Source organism: Anarrhichthys ocellatus, unplaced genomic scaffold, assembly GCF_004355925.1.
Source record: "Anarrhichthys ocellatus isolate YVR2014 unplaced genomic scaffold, GSC_Weel_1.0 scaffold34, whole genome shotgun sequence".
NCBI classification, from domain to species: Eukaryota; Metazoa; Chordata; class Actinopteri; order Perciformes; family Anarhichadidae; genus Anarrhichthys; species Anarrhichthys ocellatus.
In genome coordinates this window covers 2,312,793-2,333,743 of record NW_022280064.1, presented here as the reverse complement: position 1 = coordinate 2,333,743, position 20,951 = coordinate 2,312,793, and the positions used below count along the sequence as shown (strand labels likewise).

At 42.9% G+C, this 20,951-nt stretch overlaps 3 protein-coding genes across 4 annotated transcripts in view; 1 reads left to right on the top strand and 2 right to left on the bottom strand.

Moving 5' to 3' along the window:
* Positions 1-1,037: 1,037 nt before the first annotated feature.
* On the top strand, positions 1,038-5,326 carry chgb (chromogranin B). Its single transcript, XM_031866299.1, has 7 exons — positions 1,038-1,172; positions 1,331-1,377; positions 1,470-1,560; positions 1,957-3,247; positions 3,398-3,497; positions 3,825-3,935; positions 4,937-5,326. Exons 1-7 carry the CDS (start codon positions 1,127-1,129, stop codon positions 5,015-5,017), a joined length of 1,767 nt encoding a protein of 588 aa, XP_031722159.1. The 5' UTR covers positions 1,038-1,126; the 3' UTR covers positions 5,018-5,326.
* A 67-nt stretch (positions 5,327-5,393) lies between these two features.
* trmt6 (tRNA methyltransferase 6 non-catalytic subunit) lies at positions 5,394-10,178 on the bottom strand. The gene is made up of 12 exons (XM_031866300.1): positions 9,925-10,178; positions 9,651-9,781; positions 9,387-9,496; positions 9,064-9,155; positions 8,890-8,973; positions 8,664-8,788; positions 8,374-8,544; positions 7,993-8,165; positions 7,734-7,819; positions 7,022-7,124; positions 6,331-6,417; positions 5,394-6,038 (listed from the first exon to the last, which is right to left on the bottom strand). Exons 1-12 carry the CDS (start codon positions 10,029-10,031, stop codon positions 5,877-5,879), a joined length of 1,431 nt encoding a protein of 476 aa, XP_031722160.1. The 5' UTR covers positions 10,032-10,178; the 3' UTR covers positions 5,394-5,876.
* Positions 10,179-11,527: 1,349 nt separating this feature from the next.
* The window catches only part of fermt1 (FERM domain containing kindlin 1), a 10,533-nt gene continuing 1,109 nt past the window's right edge, over positions 11,528-20,951 (bottom strand). Inside the window, exons 2-16 of one of the 2 annotated variants that reach the window (XM_031866285.1) lie at positions 19,971-20,130; positions 19,282-19,379; positions 18,615-18,750; positions 18,356-18,493; positions 17,204-17,387; positions 17,017-17,119; positions 16,825-16,932; positions 15,397-15,528; positions 15,151-15,200; positions 14,578-14,699; positions 13,265-13,371; positions 12,900-13,124; positions 12,679-12,803; positions 12,428-12,569; positions 12,164-12,337 (exon numbers count right to left, since the gene is read on the bottom strand). In XM_031866285.1, coding sequence (XP_031722145.1) covers positions 12,164-12,337; positions 12,428-12,569; positions 12,679-12,803; positions 12,900-13,124; positions 13,265-13,371; positions 14,578-14,699; positions 15,151-15,200; positions 15,397-15,528; positions 16,825-16,932; positions 17,017-17,119; positions 17,204-17,387; positions 18,356-18,493; positions 18,615-18,750; positions 19,282-19,379; positions 19,971-20,121 — 1,995 coding nt within the window. In that variant the 5' untranslated portion in view covers positions 20,122-20,130. The other variant, XM_031866284.1, reaches the window with a different exon arrangement.

Here is a 20,951-nt window from a genome sequence, read left to right as displayed (position 1 = left end):
CACACACACACACACACACACACACACACACACACACACACACACACACTTGCACTTGTCAATGCAATTACATTGTTATTATTTCCCTACAGCTGTGTTCTTTTTTAAACCAGTCACATAATACTCCGGATCAATGAATAACTTGGACAAAAACAGCAAAAAGATGTACACGCTCCTCTCCACGTCACTCGAGCGTTAAATACAACAACCAGGCTATCGATCCAGGTCTCCATTAACTAGTTTTCCTCTACTGGTGCTAAAGCTCACATGGTCCCATGGGAAACTGGACGGGATGTGCTGAAGGCGGAATGAATTTTTGAGGAGTATGGGGCTAAATTCTGACTGGTCAGACTCCATGGCTACATATACTTATCTGTTTTCTAAGTATATGGCACATTAGCATATATATTCAATCTGTTAAGCAAACATGAAATGTAGGGCAACATTGCAGCTGATAATACATTACATAAGATCAGAGACTGGGGTAAGCCCCGTCGGAAGAACAAACCCATCTTATTTTGAGTGAATAAACCACAGGGCACAATATCATGAATATGTCTGACTTAACATTCAAATATAGTGTCTTTCTGCAGAAGAACAGCAGCACCAGCAGCATAAACATACTGTAGCTGAATCAACTTCTCTCTTCTTTACAAAGGAGAGTTTCAGGGCTTTAGGATCTGGTTGCAGAAGAGTGCACGAACCTTCGTGATGCTGTGTGCACCCCCCCGTACCTGCCTGTCCTCAGGCATGTCACGGCATTAAACACAAACACGCTGCATGAACCTCAATCCACTGTCTCAAAAAATCTGTTCAAATTATCACCTGAATGAACAGTGACACTAATCGCTAATTCGGTTTCGCAAAATGTCAACATTGTGCATGCATCAAATTTCACTCAGACCACTCTCTTCGCAAGTCTAATGAGTCATGACATTAACACAGCCGAAAGCCCTCCTCCCACGCTCCTCCAGCCCACTCCTCTCTTTATTAGAGGAGCTCCTCTGCTCCAGTCTTCAGAGCAGCAGGCGCCCAGTCAGCGCAGCTTTCTCCCGCCGCTTTCGGAGGGACTGGAGTTGTTGCTTTTTTCCTCACATTTTCTTGGATACACCTTCATCTCGCCAAGATGAGACTTATTTTTGTTGTTGTTGCGGTGGCGTCTTTGTTGACAGGTAAGTGATGGAGTGATGGTTTTCTTCTTGCAGAGTGCTGTAAGTTAGTGAGCACAGTTCAGGACCATGGACAGAGACACTGACTGCTCTTTCACTTTAATACATGCAATCCTTGTGCAGTTTGACCATGCTTTATTTTATTTTATTTTCTAATGCAGAAAATCTAGCGCTTCCAGTGGGAAAAGAAGGGCAGAGAGAAGATGTGGTATGCTTTTTAAATGCAATTATTAAGTTTTAAAACAGCTGCTTTGCAGAAACGAAAGAAGCTACGTATTGAGTTTATTTCGTGTGTTGCAGGTAACACGCTGTCTGGTTGAAGTCCTGTCCAAAGCGCTCTCCAAACCGGACTCCCAGCTGGACCAGGAATGCAAAGACATTCTCCAAGCAGGTTTGTAGCACAAACAGATTCTTCACTGTGCATGGAGATGGTAAACAGGCACATTTAAAACATCAATGCACTCTTTTAACTGTCAGATCGATGAGACATTGAGGAGATTCAAACACACAAAATCAAAAACCGGAACAAGTAGGCTATTTTTTTTTCACCAGCCAGTGACAAAATAGAGCTATTAATATTGCTTACAGCTTTCATACCGCTTATCCACTTTAAATCAGAAATATTCAGGAGACGCTTTCCTCCAACACAATTAATTGAACCTAAATATCAAACAAGTGATTGATCAAATCATCACATACAAGATGGGATTTGACCTAAAGGCTGAAGTCTTAGAGCTACATTAAGTTGTTTATATCTCCTCTGATTTTATCTTTTGTTCTGTCATAGGGGTTAAACATGCCCCGCTGGACAAGAAGAGCATTGAGGGGGTAGCAACTCATGGAGAGGTGGCCAACGGTCATCTTGAGGTGCCCGAGGCAAAGGGAGCAGATGTGAAAGACATCGAGGCTCTCCTGAAATCCATTGAGGATAAAAGAGAAATCCCAGAAGACGAGCGCAGCCAAGAATCCTGGAGTCTGGGTGACGAGAAGGAGAAGAGACACGAGAACGGGGAGGAAGAGGAGCGGGAGAAGAGGAGCTGGAGGACTGGAAGATACCACCAAAAGAAGCACAAACGGGGAGAAGAAGAGGAAGACTATGAGCGCAGTCAGGAGAGCTGGGGGGGCGAGGAAAAGAGATCAGAAGAAGGAGGAGGTGAAGAGAAAGATAAGAGGACCTGGAGGCCTTCAAGATACCGCCAGAGAAAACACAAACGAGATGAGGAATCTTTAGGGGACGAGAGGGAGGAGCCAGAGGAAGAGCGTAGCCAAGAGTACTGGGACGTGGGCAAAAGGGAAGTGGACGAGGACGAGGAGGAGAGACACAAGCGCATATGGAAGCCCACACATCGCTACCACCACAAGAAAAAGTTCCACAAGCGTGGCGATGAACCGTCAGAGGAGCAGGAAGATGGTGAACGCAGCCAGGAATCTTGGGGTCTTGACAAGAGGGACTGGAAGGCCGGACGGTACCACCAGAAGAGACCCAAACGTGATGAAGAGCTCTCAGAAGAAACCAGGGAAGAGCCCGACGAAGAACGCAGCCAGGAATCTTGGGGTCTTGACAAGCGGGACTGGAGGGCCGGAAGGAGACACAAACGTGACGAAGAGCTCTCAGAAGAAGCACGAGAAGAGCCTGACGAAGAACGCAGCCAGGAATCTTGGGGTCTTGACAAGCGGGACTGGAGGGCCGGAAGGTACCACCAGAGGAGACACAAGCGTGACGAAGAGCTCTCAGAAGAAGCACGAGAAGAGCCTGATGAAGAACGCAGCCAGGAGTACTGGGATTTCAATACTGGATGGGAAAAGAGAGACAGGAGGGCGGTCAGGCCCCACCAGAGGAGACACAAACGTGATGAAGAGCTCACAGAGGAGGAGAGGGAAGCGCTGGACGGGCAACGCAGCCAGGAGGACTGGGGCGTGGACAAACGACATGGAAAAGAAGAGGCGGGAATAGAAAAGCGCATCTGGAAACCAACACATCGATACCACCATAAGAAGAAATTTCACAAGCGTGGCGGAGATGACGAAGAACTGAGGGATGATTCAGAGGAAGATGAGGACAAGGACGAAGCAGTGAGGTACTTTCATCTTTCGTCAAATCAAACAACCTAGTAGTCTCCAGTCAGTTGGGATCAAAACAACATTCAGTACAAGAAATGAGCAAACCCCTTTAGCAGTGTTCATGTGCTGACATAAAAAAACTAACTGTTATTGGGGCTGTTTTTCAGGTATCTGGCTGAGAAGCGTAACCCCTGGATTTATAGAGGTTTCTACCATCCTGCCTGGTACAAAAGGGATTCAGATGAGCACGCCACAACCTCAAACAAGGTAGGCATTATGTGTTAGACTTTATTTTTTGGCTACATATATGAAGGAGTGATTTGTTGCAAATTGCTTAAGATCAGAGACAATAAACATAAAGATTGATTATGTCAAATATAGATTTCACAAATTGGGTAATATTGTACATTTTCTTAGCATTTTAAACATGTGTATGTAATATTATTTAGTATCCAACATCTATTCATTTTCTTAATAGTACACTTCTTTCTTCATCCCTCAGATACCAGTAAACCTTTGAGTGGCAGATCTTTATTTTGGCCTACAATGTACAGTTTATGAGACATAATCTGATTCTGCCTTGAATGTCTTCAGATGGATGAAGTTGCCAAGTTGCTGAGCTATAAGGTGAACCAGCTGGCCCACCACTCCAATCAAGAGGAGCCAAACAGGAGCATGCACCAGAGAGCACTAACCCAGCAGGAGGTAAAAAAAAACTGCATTAAAAAAAAAAAAAAAAAGGACCTTTACGACCGATGTGAGGATGCATTTACTGTCATGCTGTTAAACCTCAAACTACACCTGGGGACTGTGGTGAAAATACATTATCATACGGTTATTTACTGGTACTGATGAAAAAACTGGCAATATAGAAATATATGCAAATCTTAACTAGTTTAAGACCAATAATCTACCCCGACATATTGAGAATATACATTTGTGTGTTTTAAAAATAGAAAAAAGTCTTCCCCTATGTATTTAGCTGACCCAGTAAAGCCACGACATACATCAAGTGCCTCCACCCCACGGTGTCCACTGGGGGGGAAAGGCAGCCATACTCATTATGGAAATCTCTATGGAGATGTCAGGACTTCGCCTTCAGAGCATCAGTGAATACGCATCTGTGCAAACGCACATCAAGAGCCGTCCCTCAAGAGCATGTCCCAAATACAAGAAGGAGAAATATAACCAGTATACTCACGGGCAGTGACTCGTTCCTCAACTCTGGAATATTTAGCTGAGTTTTTATTGCCTCGTTCAAATCGTTTCCTTCGTGGCACCTCTCTCCGACACTTGCCCCCTTTTCTATTTGCATTTTCCACATCGGCTTTTTATGGCTGCTGCAGTAATCACACCAAGAACCTCGTTATTATGGCCTCCCAGAGCAATCAAAGTCATAATAAGCCCATTAAAAAGAGATGGACGGCATTTTAGATCTCCCCAGCTTGTCACATATTCTGGAGCAGCAAAACAAATCAGGAGGTGAAGTGATAGCAGGTTTAAGCACCACAGCTCGAGGGATAAGGAAACGTTTATTAACCTAAATGACCAATTTATGCAGATTTTTGAGGAGTCATCAGTAAACAAAGCAGCATTTATGATACGTCCGTCCTTATTTCTATTCCATAAATGATAAAGACAATCAGATGTCACAGTATAAAGTGATGGTGTTTAGTTGCTGATGTATTGCTGCTCGTGTTTTTCAGGAGAAAGAGCTGGGAAACCTCGCAGCGATGGACACGGAGCTGCAGAAAATCGTTGCCAAGTTGCATGACAACGGTGCATAAGCCATGATGGAGAGCACTTCAAGACACGACCAGTGGATAAAAGCTGCTGTCCTACTGTACGTCAGCTAAATTAGTATGTGATGAAAAAAAGACAACAAAATCTGGAGCCTTGCCAAAAAACGATTAACTTGTTTATCAGCGTATTTGTGATATTTTGATGTTATGAAATTACTCAGCATGGGAATGGTTTTGATGTTTATATATAAATATGTAATAAGAGAAAATATGACATAATATATGCATCTGAGACAAATTATTCAAATCGAGTTTGTTCAGTCTGCACTCAATAAAAGGAGTTATTCTGGGACCAAACAAATATCTCTGAAATTATTTCTTGATTGAAAAAAAAAAAAAAAAAAGTGTTCACAAAGCAGGCTGTTTTAGAACTGCTTTTTTACTTTTTTAATTCTGTGCAGATACAGACGGTAACCCACAGTCAAGCTGCATGAGCAGCTGCATCACATAAAGAATGGCACTTTCTGCGGTGATAAGAAAATATAAAAAAAAGAAGCTGGAGAGCATCAACTGGAGAAAAACATGTTTTTACACCTTGCCTCGAGCCGTAAGAAACAAATGTGTTACTCTCAAAACACAAGATTATTTCCGCGGTTCCTTACACAACACACACACTGAGCTCATAGTGCCTTATAGGTCACTCCTCAGCATTACGCCTTCCTCTGCGCTGATCTGACTACACAAGATGGGAGAAAGTGCTCTGATGAATGCAAACCAGACACTCCGTCTCGCTTATGCCAGAGGTGTCACATCAGTTCAGCAGAAAGAGAAGTCGATGCTGGAGGAAAACCCCCACGGGCCGCTGGTAATCTGCCCTTAAAAGATTAGATGCGTCTGTAGTTGTTCATCCGTCAGTGTCTTCCACTTTCAGTCTCTTTGGCGCCGGCTCCTCGGCTCGCTGGGAGCCGGCGCGGTTGGATCGGTCCACGGCAACGGTTGTTCCTGAGAGGAGGTAGCCCCCGCCACCGCTCATCAGCAGCAATGGATGCGTCCTGTTAGGCAACACCTAGGGACACGATGCGCAGACGTACAGTCAGGAGACATTCATTCTAAAGACAGGGCTGGGGGATAACACTCTGGTCCTGAGGGGGAAGATCTCTTTGAGTATGCAAACACGAGCTGAACAAGCTAAACCTGGTTAGCTGAGGGAACCTGCAGAGCCAAGTGATAACTATGATTGACCCCCTTTTCACATTACACAGTCATTTGATCCATTGTTACTATAAAACGTGCTGACTGGAGCAGCTTTAACAATAGAACTCAAACAAAAGACACGATTCAGAGTTGAACATTCGTACCTGGTAATGTCTGAGCCAGGTGTCTGCGAGTCTGAGGTTGACCGTACCGCCAAGTTCCTTGAGCTTTGTGTAGCACTCGATCAGAGGCTGCAGAGATGAGAGCAGGAAGCGAGGACAAAGGAGCATTAAGAGGACTGCAGAGTCAACAAGTTGACACACACACAATAAAAGGTATAATAAAGGCAGGGATGTGATCGTAAACAGAGATAAACCGATTACAATTTTCTCGGCTGATTCACAATTCTTATTTCTTTAAAAGCCTCACACGCCAAACTTGATTTTCTTTCTAAGAACTGTAATTGACAGCAAGGCTCCGGACGGTAAACCATCAAACATTCTAAATGTTATTCTTTAACTTTGTTATTGTCATCTAGAATGGTTATTTGCATAAAAACACACTATAAAAATATGATGAAAGTCAATGCAGCCTCCGTTAACGTTAGCCAGAGCCCTTTAGCTCCGTTAACAGCAGGACGGTGCTAGAGAGACACCATGCTGTCACTACAGTTACTCTGAGCAGCATGCACGGGAATTCATTACAATATAATAAGTGTCTGACTTAGTTAGTTGATTTTAATGTTTTCAAGCATTTCCTCCACAACTTATTTTAGACAAATTTCAAGCTGTACGACCTCTTTCTCATCTCGTTCAGTGGAGTTCCAGTAAATATCACTACTCCTCGTGATCTTACCTCTTTGTATTGGGAGTAGACGACAAAAGGCCTGGAGGGGGAGAGGAACTTGATCAGGCCCATGAGGACGGGACACGGGTGAAAGCGACTGGCTATAACCAACCTGCATGTGGGAAACAAACGGATGATCAAGCAAACCTGTCCAACGTGAAATACACCGTAAACCACACACTTTGTTATTGGAAATGTGTAGGTCGGCCGTATCGTAATTTAGCTGATGGGCGCTGTATGACAGTTATGACTGGAGGACTCGGGGATTTAGTGCCAACTGTAGACATTCATTTCATCCTTTATGTAGCTGGATAAGAGTCAGTAAAAGAGGCTGATTTAGGACAGCCTGGAAGACGTTTATGATATAGCTGCTGTGGTGTAGAGAGTCAATAGGCTAACCAGATCAATACTTCTCACCCATCAATCACAACGAAAGCTATAAAGCAAGTCCTCTTCATTTTACAGGACAGGAAACCGCAAAGCAATAACTTTGTTCATCTGGTAAGGACACGGCGTGCTAATCGTCACGCGTGAGCTCAGAGGAACGACTTTTATGACATACTCAACAATACGTTTAATCATTAATCCCTTTTCAATCCATTTTAATGACGGTTGTTTACTGCACGGTGCCATTCCGGCACAGATAAAGCAGAAGAGGGAAGAGGCTGCTGCAGCAAAAGAGCAGAGAAAGCAGAAGCTGCGAGCTGAATCTGACACTAACCCGTCCGCATTCCTGCCTTCCAGCAGGGCAGCAGCAGATGCCAGCTTCTTCCGTTTCTCCTCCTGCTTCACCTTTTTTTCCTGAGCCTAAAAACAACAACATGAAGTTAGGACATTGATCCTCTCTTTCAGATCCAATTCTGATACTTTTTTAAAAACATACAGGCTTATTATACAGGCTTATTCCTGTTGCTTACAAATATAAATTCATGACCAAAAGTAAAGATGTCCTGAGTGGGGTTAGTAGATAGTGGGCATACTTTGGCTTCGATGCGTTTCTCCCTCTCTTCTTTCGCCGGGTCGTAGCCGTCATCAGCGCCACTGTTTGTCTCCATTTTAATTTCCTCCGTTTTTATTTCCTCCGGACTGCTCGTCTGTTCTGCCTTTGGCGGGTTCTGCTCCTCCTCTGCAGCCATGTCGGACTGATTTGATACTATAATGATGAGGGAGATCATTTACATCAGATGAATGTCACAGCATCTAAGTCTACGTGTAGTTTATGAAAAAGGTAGAATGATCAGAGGAACGCATGCAAATTTGTAAAGTTGTAACCAGTAAATATTTAGCTTTTGCAGGCATTTCAGCTTTCGTTTGCAGCTATTGTGTTTCTTCTTAGAGAGTTGAAAAGAAGCATTCTCTACCAGCATCAGGGTCTTTGGCAGTGGTGTCCAGAGTGCCTGCCAGCAGAGCATTGACATGGCAGATGGGAAACTCATGCAGCATATCGTGAAAATGTGCGGGGAAGCCAAAGCTCTCCACACCCGCCCGCACGGGCCCACCTCCTGGGTACATTTGGATCACTGAGCCATAGCCTGGATGAGGAGGAAGAGAGAGGGTAACTATGCAAAGGGAAGAGAAAAGGCTTCTTTGTATACAAAAACGCTCAAATCAGTCGGTCAATCAGACGAACACCAGAGAAGGACAAACGTACCCCCCATTCGTTCCATGACGGATCCCAGCACGAGGCCAGCGCAGGTCTCAAACACCAAAACTTTGCTGCCTGCGTGGATGTTTGCCAGAGTCAACATCTGGGCAAGCATGTCATACCGCAGGTGGCTGCATCACAGAAAAACACACACATCATTACTTTCATCTCTCTCTCTGCTCTACTAAAGGACAACTTTCACATTGTGCTGTTCATGCATGTGCTGACTCACCAGATCTTCCCGGGTTCCCGGCCGTGGTACATCATAGCCAGGATGCGACAGGACGGTTTTAGAATCGTCACAGTATTTTCATACCTGGAAAAGCACAAGAATGGAAACAACTGGTAACATTACAGTGCTTGAAGTCTGAAGCAAATTGTGGGTGCATCATCAGAAGTTACTCACTTCTTCTTTTTCTTGTTGATGTACTTAGCCTGGGCATATTTAGTCTTACCGCTGAATGTGGAGCTGTTCTCTACAAGCTGCTGAATGATTTCCTGTGGACCCCACACCCACACACACACACACACACACACACACACACACACACACACGTTTTGCCAACAACTGATTTCTATAGAACAACAAATAAGTTGTTTTTTGTTTTCACAAAAATCTGACAGTAATAAAGAAATAGAATATTGCCCCCTTTATCAAACAGACCCAACGACAGGCAGTTCTGTCATACTTCCCCATTCATGTATGCAATTGCAAGATCACTTATGTACCTGGTCCTTCAGACCTTGCTCTTTTAAGTTCTCAATGTCATCCCTGGTCAGCTTCTGCGATTTTCCATCGTCTACAATGTTCCTGTTGTCTGTGCCGGCCTCCTTTGCATCTGGGAAGAAAACACATGAAGGAGATTATTCAAAGCATAACAGCCTATAACAGTCCTTCACAAGAACATGCATAGAATCTGGAAATAATGAGACATTTATCATGAATATGCCTGGTGTGTGTGTGTGCGCTCCATCTAACAGCAGGTTACACACCGGTGGAGCTCTCTGTGTCTTTGGGCTTTTGAGGCTGCAGGATCCCTCCAGACGCAATCTCAAAGGTGCTGCCGTGCAACTGCCCCACGGAGTTGTCCAGGAAGAACCACTGCTTCTCAAAAATCACCTTCCTGTGAGTAGAGCACGCAGAAATAAACAAAGAAATCCATTGAATGGCATCTCAATGTGAGTCGGTAGTGAGGTGTTTAGCTGGTTTAGCTAGCCCCAGTTTGTGAGGCTTTTGTTTAGCTCGTTAAAGTTTTTTTGGACTTACTTCTTCGGTTGAATTTGCACAGCTTTGAAGATATCTCCCCGTTTCAACACGACGTAGTCCCCCCCTTTAATTCTGTCCAGAGAATCATCCTCCACGTTGTCCGCCATATTAAAAGCAGATTAAACCGAGCTCACCAGTCAGCTGAGAGGTTTCTGTCACCTTTAAATAATTAGTCGGAGTCACTTCAGCACCATGCAGTGAAAGCAAAACACGGCAGATCACTAATCACACGTGTTAGCCTTCACTTCCCTAGCTTCCCAGGACGACTAAACGATCGCAGAGTGTAAAAATTGCAACGCCTCAACATAGTCCTCTGTGATTGGCTGGATATGCGTCGCTGAGCTCTCTAGCCAATAGGAGCGAAAAGCGATGACTGGGTTAAAAGAAAATCGATTTCAGAATCATCGATGAACGTGAAATTCTCGTCCGCCTACGAGAGGGAGGGGGGCTTTTCCCAACTCGGGAAAAGTACAGACTGAAGGAACAGCGCGAGCGCAAATGAAAGGACGATATTAAGATGAAAACTGTTGACCATGTGTGACCAATAAGTGAACAGGACCACTTCCTTGTCCAGTCCCAGTGAGGAGATGTACAATGACCTATTCCCAGTCTAGATTTTTTCATCATTTAAACTCTGTTCTCACAATATTTCTGCATGTTTACATACATATTATCACGGAATGACATGATATATATTTAAAGATGTGGCATATATAAAATAGTTACATCTTATGGTAAAAATACCATAAATTAAATTAATTGTAAAACTATTACCACTTTTTTTTTATTTCCACATACCATAATTACCTGACTAATCGGGAAATGGATTATACGCAATCATTCTGTTAAATCATGTTAAGAATATTTACTTTTAGATTTTATGACACCTTGCTGAACACTATTGAATTCAAACTGGATTGTATTATGTATATAGTTATATTAAAGCATACACTTGATAACCTACCCATCACCATGGGAGCTGATACTGCTGAATTGCATTTCAGCACAGTTTGTAGAGCAAAAACATGGCAGATGTGTGACTGCATTACCACTCGGCCATGGGTGGGTGCGTTTCATCTCCCACCATGGGGCCACAATCTGGTGTTTTATAACTGCCTTTAAACGGTGTGCCAACTCCACCTGCCCACCACTAGTGTACAGCAGTGTAGCAGCGAGGCGGTTGAGAGAGCAAAAGACAGCATCCTACACGGCACACGCAACAACAGCATTCGGTCCAACTGAAAAGATGTGATGCAACCTGGGAGACATCTTAAATAACTTGGAAGTGTCAAGTCATTTTGAAATGATCCATCTGCAATCAGACAGTAAGTCATAGTGACTTCAGTCCAAACCTATAAATCAGATTCAAGTTGTAATAAAGTTGCCGTTATACTGTAGTATTTATACTAACACTATACTATAGGTTATGAAGCTTGCAGTGTTTCTGAAAGCAGGTTATACATCACATAGTTTATGAAGTCCTTCATGAATCCAAGACATTTCCAGAGTTCTTGTGAGTTTTGAAGCTTCACTTTTCAGGCTGTGTGGCAGAAGTTTACAATGTGTGTACGGCTGTATAATGCATTCAATACAGAGGCTATTGCAAAATTAAGTATGATATTTCTTTGTCACATCAACATGAACATGAACAGAAAAAAACAGATTCTCTGCCTACAATAAATTCTGCTTTCTTTAAGCACAGAATATTTGCGAATTTGCATTTCATCATACATAATAAGCATCGACGCTCATTACACTATATTAATTAAGATGAGTTCAACCTTAAATGTAAAAACTCAGTTGCGTTTGTGTGGCAGCAAATGAGCAAATGTGAAACAAGTTGTGAAATACAAACAAAAACACCCTTTAATGATTTTTTACAAAATGATTTTCTGTCCTTAACAAGGGCATCTCTTCACCTTTTAAAAAACGTAATTCCTACAAATATCAATGCATCCAAGTTTTGAAAGATTCTTGACTAAATATTTACATCAATGCCATTATTTTTTAGTGCAGGGTAGACTGCTATAACTGTTCACAGCAGGATATATATAATGACAAAAAAGTTTTGTTCTGTGTGTGAACATCTTACATTTCCAGTTTACAGGATTACATTTTCTTTGGCAGTGATTCAGTGTTTAGGGTTACCATTGCTACAGTAGATGAACGCTGCGCTTTCACATTGCAACATAGGAAAATAAACAGATGAACTGAAAGACCCTCAGGCTTTTATCTTTCCTCATTGTTGGCCTCCAGTTAGTTTATGGAACAGTTCTTCGTCTAGCGTCTCGTTCTGGTCTTTAGATCGTGTGGAGAGGAAGATGTAACCGCCGATAAACTCGTGGACCACCTTGCAGTCGCAGCTCAAACAGCAGAAGGCCATTGACACATTCTGGTCAAACTGTATGGTCACCTGGAAACACATAGAAAGTATTCATGCCTCTGAAGTAATACCATCTGTAGATGAAGAGAAATCCTAATATATGGCACACCGATCCCTCACCTGTCTTATCTCCCAGTTAACATTCCACTGCTTCATATTGGCGAACCTCCACGTGGTGACAGGCAGATAAGAGGACATGTCCATACGAATCAGACGGTTGTAAGAGATCCCCAGAATCTCATCCTTCTTACTGCCTTTGAACCTGAAACGATATAAAAGAATAACCAAATCATCATTCATAAACAACATTTAGATGTGCAAATATGTCACCGGTTGTATGTGAAATATTCGTCAATATATAAACACTGTACCTGACAATGTAGTAGTTGATACCGAACTCCGGAAGCGACTGCCAGGCCTGGATGAAGCGCATCTTGGCCTCCATTAGGGACAGCCGTGCTATGTTCTGATGGGCCTCCAGGATGCGTGCTGTTAGCTTGAAACAATCACCAGAGGCAGATTTAGCAAACGTATGTAATGATTAAAAACAGCGATGTTACGCTGTTGTCGAGTATACTGCACGTAGACCGACCTGCTTGGTCTTGTGCTTCTTGGTGTAGCGCGGGGAGAAAAAACATTCGGCATTCATCTCCATAGCGCCAAGGTCAGGAGCTGCCTGACCAGGAGGAGGCGCCATGCTCTTCATCTGCAGGAAGGACTGGATGTTCCTCACTTCTGACTTGTAGGAGCTGTAGGCCATCGTCTTGCCCTTGGAGGCCAGGATACACGCAGCTTTCCACTTGGCGTACTGCGTTTGCTGCCGCAATTAAAGGACGGTTACAACATCAGCCCGTGTTTATGGAAGCACACTTTAAAGGGATTTTGAAAAAAAAGGTAGAATTGCTGGTTATCACAGGAAAATGCTCGAAAGCATGGGGAGGAAGAGGAGGGCCTCACATTGTCACATCGGATGTACACCTCATTCATCCCGTCAGCAACTGGGAGCAGCAGCTTGATGCCGAACTTCTTCTCCGTGACGTTGACATCGGGGACTACCTCACAACCTGTCGGGTGAAGAGGAACGGATAGAAGTGAATTCAAAGAATAACTGGTATGTTCAACATGCACACTATATTTCCATGTTTCTGTGGAAGTGACTAACGGGGACAACAACCTATGCAATTGGTCCATTATAGAACGAGACCGCTTCAGATGAGTGCCGCTAAAAAGGCTGCAATGTAGTCGCTCGGGTCACTCATCACTGTTAATGTATGAAACACTAAAAGTGCATGTTTTTCCCGCCGACTGGCTCAGATTGTTATTTCAAGTGTCTGACAACATTATGGAAAGGACTCTTCAGAGAAATATAACATTTGCTTTACCTTTCGCTTGTTTCAGTCTGTTTATTATTGCGTCATGTGACATGTTAATGGAAGACAACGGTGGAAACGTGAGTGAGAGCATTGCCAGAGTTTGTTGTGTTGGAGTAAAGAAAGCATAGCTAAGTGTAACTCAAAAGATTTTCAATGTCATGGCTGAATATTTAGCTGATTTCGACAATGTGAAGAGTTTTCAGAACGAGACTTCCCGAAGCGAGACACATAGTAACAAACAGCCCGGATCAAGTGAAAGGTAAAGAAAAAGGTTTTATCCTGAACCGCAAAAATAGGGTCCAGTTTGAAAGATACCGAAGTCCCCCTTTAACGACAGAAGAAGACAAGCAAGACACAACAGATGTGCTAATATTATTACAGAATACATTTTTTTATCTGGACTGTGACAGATGACATTTACTTATTTTCCCATAAACAATACAAGTAAATACAACCTGTACAACATTCAATTTATTATTAAATAATGAGAATATCTTGGTCCTCAGTTTTCTAGCCTTTGGAGGGAATTGCTCCTGCTCACACTCAAAGACGTAATTACCCATCATGGGAATGCTTACATTGAGGGCTATTAATCCTCAACAACACTGAACACATGAGGTGTTTTTCATTAAGGATGGGGGTATTATGGAGGGGGGGCTCCAAGCCAACTTAGTACTTTTTTACGTCTATTATTAATATGAAAGTATTATTTTTCATTATTGTTATTCGTTTCTCTTTATTGTATTTAGATATCACCTCTGTGCACACTTTATTTCATTTGCTAACGACAGCTAATGCTACATGCACAAGAGTAAAAACCATGAAAATGAGTCTTGAATGCACCAGTGAATCGTATGTGAAATATAACAGTTTTTCATATCATTCTTCTTCACTGACCTCGGAGGTGAAACTGCTCCATGGGTTCTCCGCTGGAGGTCTCCTTGTTCTTGTAGTAGGAGATGGTGGTGTCCTTGAATACAAACCAGTACTCTTTGTACGGCCGCAGCAGTCTTTTGGGCCTGAGTCAAGGCAGCAAGAAATACAAAATAAATCATTGCTTTTTGGCTGCAATACATGTTATGACCTTGATGCCTCTGAGTAAAAGACTGTCAGTGAAACAGCATAAATGTTTTACGAAGGTTATGAGATACATTTTGTACTCATTAAGAGCAGTGAGCAGCTCAACAGAAGGTTGTTTCCTTTAATCAATTATCAGACAACCTATAAGCCACTATGAGATTGAAGTCTATATCAGATGCACTAATTTACATAATACATTTGTATAGAGAATATTTTCACCCCTGTCCTATAAATCAAACTGTATGGCTGCAAGCCACTAAATTAGGCTGATTTAAATGCACTAGAAAGTGAGGGTTTAAAGGACAGTAAAGGATCCATTTCAGATAAAGGTATTTCACTTTAGTTATTCATACTGGCATCTTCATTTTATAGGAACAAAGGTGGGTTTACCTAAACAGCCGGAGGGAATCTGCCAGCTCTGGAATGTCTGTAATGTCTTCCTGGGGGCGGGACAAACAACTGTGAATTATCCCGCGACTTCTCCTGACATCACCGTGTTAAGACATGCAATCATCGGAGGCCTACCTATCACTCCTGCTTACAAAACAGGTGTTATACTGTAACATACCTGGAAACCTTAAAATTACACTTAACATTCATCCCAGTGTAGCCCCGTCTAAAAAAAAATATGTTTACCAGAATTCGGTCTGGGAGTCCGCCTTCAAGTGTCACCTCCAAGTTGGAGAGGGCGGCCTCTACTTCATCTATTTCTGGCTCGTTGGAGAGGTCCAGTGGTTCACTTGACATGGTCAGTTTACAGATGTGATACTGAAAACGAAATGAAATGAAAGTTTTTACGACATAAGTCAGTGCTGGAGTACTCGAGATCGGTCTGACCGAGTATAACGGCATTATACTCGGTCTTGTCTCCATCTCCGAAAAAACATCACAACTGTGAGAACTGCGTGTGCATTTCTCTGAATCATTTGTTGACATAATTACTGTAATTGTTCATAGAAAACAGGACAATTTCCACACATACAATTCACCTCTGCGATGCCTTTTGATTATTTTATCAAAACATTTCTCATGACACACTTAGACTTATACACATATATACAATATAATATATGACAGTAAACAAGGTGAATTAAGAGGAATCTATTCATTTTCTGCGGGTGTTTTTATGGAAATAAGGATTTTTCTGATCAATTTGAAGAGAGTCTGGTTTGCATGTTCCACATTTCATAGCAAGTGAGTCGTGCAGTGTGGGACTCGCCCTGCCGTGGACTTGGTCTTGACTTGGTCTCAACCCCTCAAAGTCTTGGTCTTGTCTCGGTCTTGATACCTTCTGGTCTTGGTCTCGGTTTAGGTGGTCTTGACTACAACACTGCCATAGGTAGACAACTCTCAGCTGACTTTTCTAACAGCAACAATCAAATATTCTAACAAGTACAAGTCATGATGACTTAAGAAGGTTACGCAAAGGCAGGCATGAGTCAGAGGAAGCCCAGTGTGCCAGCCATTGCACCAATGTGTAGGTGAGTCCAACATTGATCTCTCTCTCTGAATCACTGGGATTTCTGAATCACCGTTGCAAAATAACAGAATCTGAACGGATCAGAGACGGCCTGAAAACGTAGACACAGAGAATGTCACATCTAAAACTTTGCCACATTAGTTCCTTCGAGCAATCTGTGTCTGATGGGGAGCTTTGAGTTTTACCACAGCACTTTTCCCACTATTCAATATCTCTTCCTATATCTCTGCCTCTCCCTCCCATCCTCCCTTTCCAGTGGGATTTTCCTCATGTCCTGACACGTCCTCGCATGGATTTAGACACCAAACCAGCTCTCCTGAATGGATACCATTCAGAGCTCCAAGACCGCCATATACTGTACATGCAGCTAATTTAGGCCACATTACCAGCGTGCCAATCATACCGTGATCACAAGCCAATTTAAATCAGGAGTGCCTTACGCTAGTTTAGTTCTAACTGTTTAAGAGAAACATGCAAGTGTCTTTGAATGTATGACTGATAGATGTGCCATCAAGAATTAAGTCTTCTTCCTGATCTACAGAACCATACGTCACTTTTCATAACTGTGATGGCATATTGTTCACCTGTAATGAAGCAAACATCAGCATTTCCTCCTCAGTGCAGTCTATCTCCTCCAGCAGGATGGACCAGCGAGCTTGTTCATACAGCTGGGTTATTCTGACGGCGTCGTACTAAAACACAAAAAAACACACACTCACATTTGAATTCAAAACCTTCAAATTGAATAGAAACGGAATACATTTTGGGTCTCTTACTTTGGGATTGAGGTCAAAGAAGACATTGTACTTGAAGCGAAGCAGTAGCTTTTCTTCATGTAGAATGTCTTGCTCCATAAGAGAACAAGACGAGTCCAACCACCTGTCGATCATAGCAAACAAACAATTAGAAGAGATGTTGGAGTTTCAAATCTATGAGCAGAAAAAAACAAAACTTTTCATCTACCCTGCCATGTTGATTGCTTTGTCCACTGGCGAGAGCGGCTGGTACATCTTTGCCAGCTCAGCAGGCGGCAAGTTTGGCTGCGATTCGGCTAGAGGGTTTTCTCCAAACCAGAGGCTCGTGGCAGACACCGGCATCCCGTTCTCTGGGTCGTAGGTGGCTGTCATGGTCTTACTGTACATGGGGCCTTGTTCAAGGAGAATAATAGAGCAGATAAATGATTAATATCAGGTTTGCACAAAGGATTCAGCATACCTTCATAGCATCTTTAAAGGAATTGTAAAAGGAGACACACTGGAAGCTGAGATCAACTCACTGTCAGATTGTATAGGACGGAAAAAAAACCAAACGTTTAAAAGCAAAGGAACATCAACAGTCAGAATAAAAGTTCGACAGAAAGCTTGAGACTCTTAAAAACTAAATAAGGCATGATGAAAGTGGGAAGGTACCAACATTAAAGGTGGCAGAGATCAAAGGTCTTAATAAGAGTGATCTTTAGGTTGGTGTGAAATCCGAACATGATACGAGCGGAGGAGTGCGTGTTGGTGAAACACCGGAGAACATGGCAGCATACTGAACAATTCTTTCAGATCTCACTGATGGAAAGTGTGGCCTGTCAGATCTCCGCAGCGCTATATGCATAGAGGTTTCTCATTTCTTCTCCTCCTCTAGCAGACGTAACTCATAGAAATAAAGATGCCATCCCTTCTAGGGCCTGAAATTAATCTGAAAGTTTCAGATTACAGACATTATTAATATTCTTCTCACCTAAATTTAGTCACAGTTGATTTAGCAGGAAAAGCACCGGTCAAACTAGTAACATTAACAACGGCTATTATTTGTTACACCTGTTCAACTTCAGTTACTCAAATTTAGTTGGTGAGTCTGTTGGGAGCTAAATCTAAATGAGCAATACTTTTAACTGCAATAACACATTTGACCTTGTCATAAGCAAACTGATATACATTACCAGGCCCTCCAGAGTCACACACAAGAGGCCAGAATCACACTTTCACTATGACAAAACCTAGGCTAAGACAAGTTTATTAACACTGGAAACATTCAAGAAACATTTCTTTCCAACCAATGCATCTTTTTCTTTTTATAATACGAGTATCAGCCTGAATCTTTTTTCAGCAACGTATTCCACAGTACCTGTGCCCCCCGGTCCCCCGCTAAACAAATCAATGTCCCAGATGTCTTCTTGCGCTGAGTTCTTGTCTTTCTTCTTCTTCTTCTTAGAGGGGTCGTCTGGAGGCTTCAGCAGGGACAGTTCCTCTGATCTTCTGATGTCTGGGGCGAAGGGAACAGGGGACGGTGTGAGGGTTGAGGAACAATACGGAGGGAAGGTGAGTCTTCATTTGAGATCAATCAAGAACGACACACTGCAATCGGAGAGGACAGAGAAACTCACTGAGCATTTGACAGATCTCCGCCACCGCCTTGAAGACCACACTGGAGAAGCAGACGGTCATTTTGATGGTTTTCATATTGGGGAGCTGCAGCAGCAGGGGTTTGTGCTGGGGTGTATAGCGCAGGTTAGCATCAGCCTGTGTAGAATAAATGGTATCTGTATTATAAAGAGTTTACACATGCAATCTAGATAATGGACAAAACAAATTGACATTGAACCTGAACTTTGACACATAAATGTGCATTGCACTCATATTGTACACATTTAGCTGATCTTTTTTAGCATGAATTGGGTCGTTATTGCTTTGTTGACAGCAAAATATTCACAATAATTATATAGGTCTTTGTGCTTGAAGTTGAACAATGCTTGGCTGTACAACATGTGTTTGAATTATAGAGCCAACAAATGATTCAGGCTGGACAGACAAGATAAAACCACTGATGGCTCTTCCTGCCTTGAGGAGCTGCAAACACATGCGCGTAATTGAATTATTATGGCTTTGACTCTTCTCTGCCACAGGCATTCAATCAGTTTTCGGCCAGTGTAGAAATGCGTTTCTTGGGGAAATTTTGAATTATTTTTGGAATCAAAATATTGAAATTCTAACATATCAAATAACAGCTTTATTATAAAAACAGATTAAATCACTTTGGCATCTACATATCACCTGAATTCCATACTTGTCCAAGGTCCAGTGGGTCTTGAGTAGCCAGCATTTCCTCTGCTCCCACCACAGGGCATGGTCCGACCAGTCCTGAGGAGCCTCTGTAGACACACAGATTAGTAAAGTAAAACATATTACTGCAATGCTACTGTCATATCTCAAGTTTAAAGGGTCTTGAGGTGGATCTCTGGCTTCGTATCTACATCCTCTGCTACCAACACAAACCCTTCCTTGAACCCACTGTTGTGTGGGTGGATGAGCATGATTAAAGTGTGGTTTTATGAGTCTACCTGACATCATGTTATGGTGCTGGGCAGAAATACGCCCGTTAATGACAACATACTTAGTCATCTATTATGTCTTGTGCTGTTTAAAACACCTTACTACATTTTCCTCTCACACTACATTAGCTCCTCTGAATTTATGTAAAGAGATATCAGACCAGATTGTGGCTGAACTTTAGCCCCTGGGGCTACAGAAGCCACTGCATTGTGGCAAAACAATAGCACCGCGGTGTAGAAAAATGCAGGGCAAACAAGGGTGTGCCTTGACTAACAGACCTGTTGTGGCAGCAGGGGGAGGTTCGAGGCACTGCTCTTAAAAGCAAAGTCGAATGGATGCACCCTTTTACCAGGTAAACAAAACCAAAAATTGAGTGTGACAGATTGCAGGCGAACATCTGAGGCACTTACTGATCTTCTCCACCAGCTTAAGCATGAGGCCTCCGATGTGCAAGTCTCCCTTCACCCTCAGCTTAAATTTCATGGACTCGTCGCCATCTTTTTGATCCACCTGCACGGACAGCTCCCATGATGTTTCTCCATACTCTGCGGCTGTGATCATGGCCCAGTTCTAAAGAGAAAGAGGTGCATGAAGATTATAGACAGGACGCACCTGGTTTTAGGTAACGCCATCAAAACCTGTGGCTATCTCTAATGAATCACACGGTGGGGGAATTCCACTATATGTTGATTCTGTCCTTTTGTTTGGAGGATTCGGAAACATCTGGGATAAAAACATGAGTCAGCGGCATAAGTGTTTCTCAACATCCTGTGGGAACATCCAAATTATCTTGGCCAACGGTTAACAAACACGCATCTCTCAGTCTTTCTGTTCCAAGCAGCAATGGAACAGATTTTAACCGTGCTTCCTCTGCAGTATTTTCTGCAATGATACCGCAGCCCCTGAAGTACTCCTCTCAGCCGATACATTTATAAATAAGATATCAGCTAACACGCAGACTGGCAGATGTACAGGCTGGTGCCGGCAGGAAAAATAGATGAGACCACAGAACACACAGTAAACACAGCAAACATAACACAGCGGTATACTCTCTGCACAGAAGGGCGTAACTATGGCGGAGCATTGTTGGGTTTTAATTTTTAAGAAAAGAGTGAACGGATGAAAAGACATCAGGCAGGTATAGGAAAGGGGAGAGGAACGGAGGAGGCGCAGGGAGGGTACAGCTGTGGAATGTGTGACGAGCAGGGACACGAATCTGGTGCAGGAGAGACCATGAAAAGAACAATCTCCACACGCTGCACCAGATCTCCCCCTCTTTTCACATCTGAACTCTGAAAGTGTGGTGAACAAGGAGATGCCAACTCAGACGCACGCACACACGCACACACACACACACACACACACACACACACACACACACACACACACAC

Coding starts and splice junctions, on each gene's coding strand:
- chgb (XM_031866299.1), top strand. CDS start 1,127: ATGAGACTTATTTTTGTTGTTGTTGCGGTGGCGTCTTTGTTGACAG. Junction 3,248..3,397: donor GACAAGGACGAAGCAGTGAG/GTACTTTCATCT, acceptor GCTGTTTTTCAG/GTATCTGGCTGAGAAGCGTA. Junction 3,498..3,824: donor ACGCCACAACCTCAAACAAG/GTAGGCATTATG, acceptor GAATGTCTTCAG/ATGGATGAAGTTGCCAAGTT.
- trmt6 (XM_031866300.1), bottom strand. CDS start 10,031: ATGGCGGACAACGTGGAGGATGATTCTCTGGACAGAATTAAAGGGGGG. Junction 8,974..9,063: donor ATCAACAAGAAAAAGAAGAA/GTGAGTAACTTC, acceptor GTGCTTTTCCAG/GTATGAAAATACTGTGACGA. Junction 6,418..7,021: donor TCTACTCCCAATACAAAGAG/GTAAGATCACGA, acceptor TCATCTCTGCAG/CCTCTGATCGAGTGCTACAC.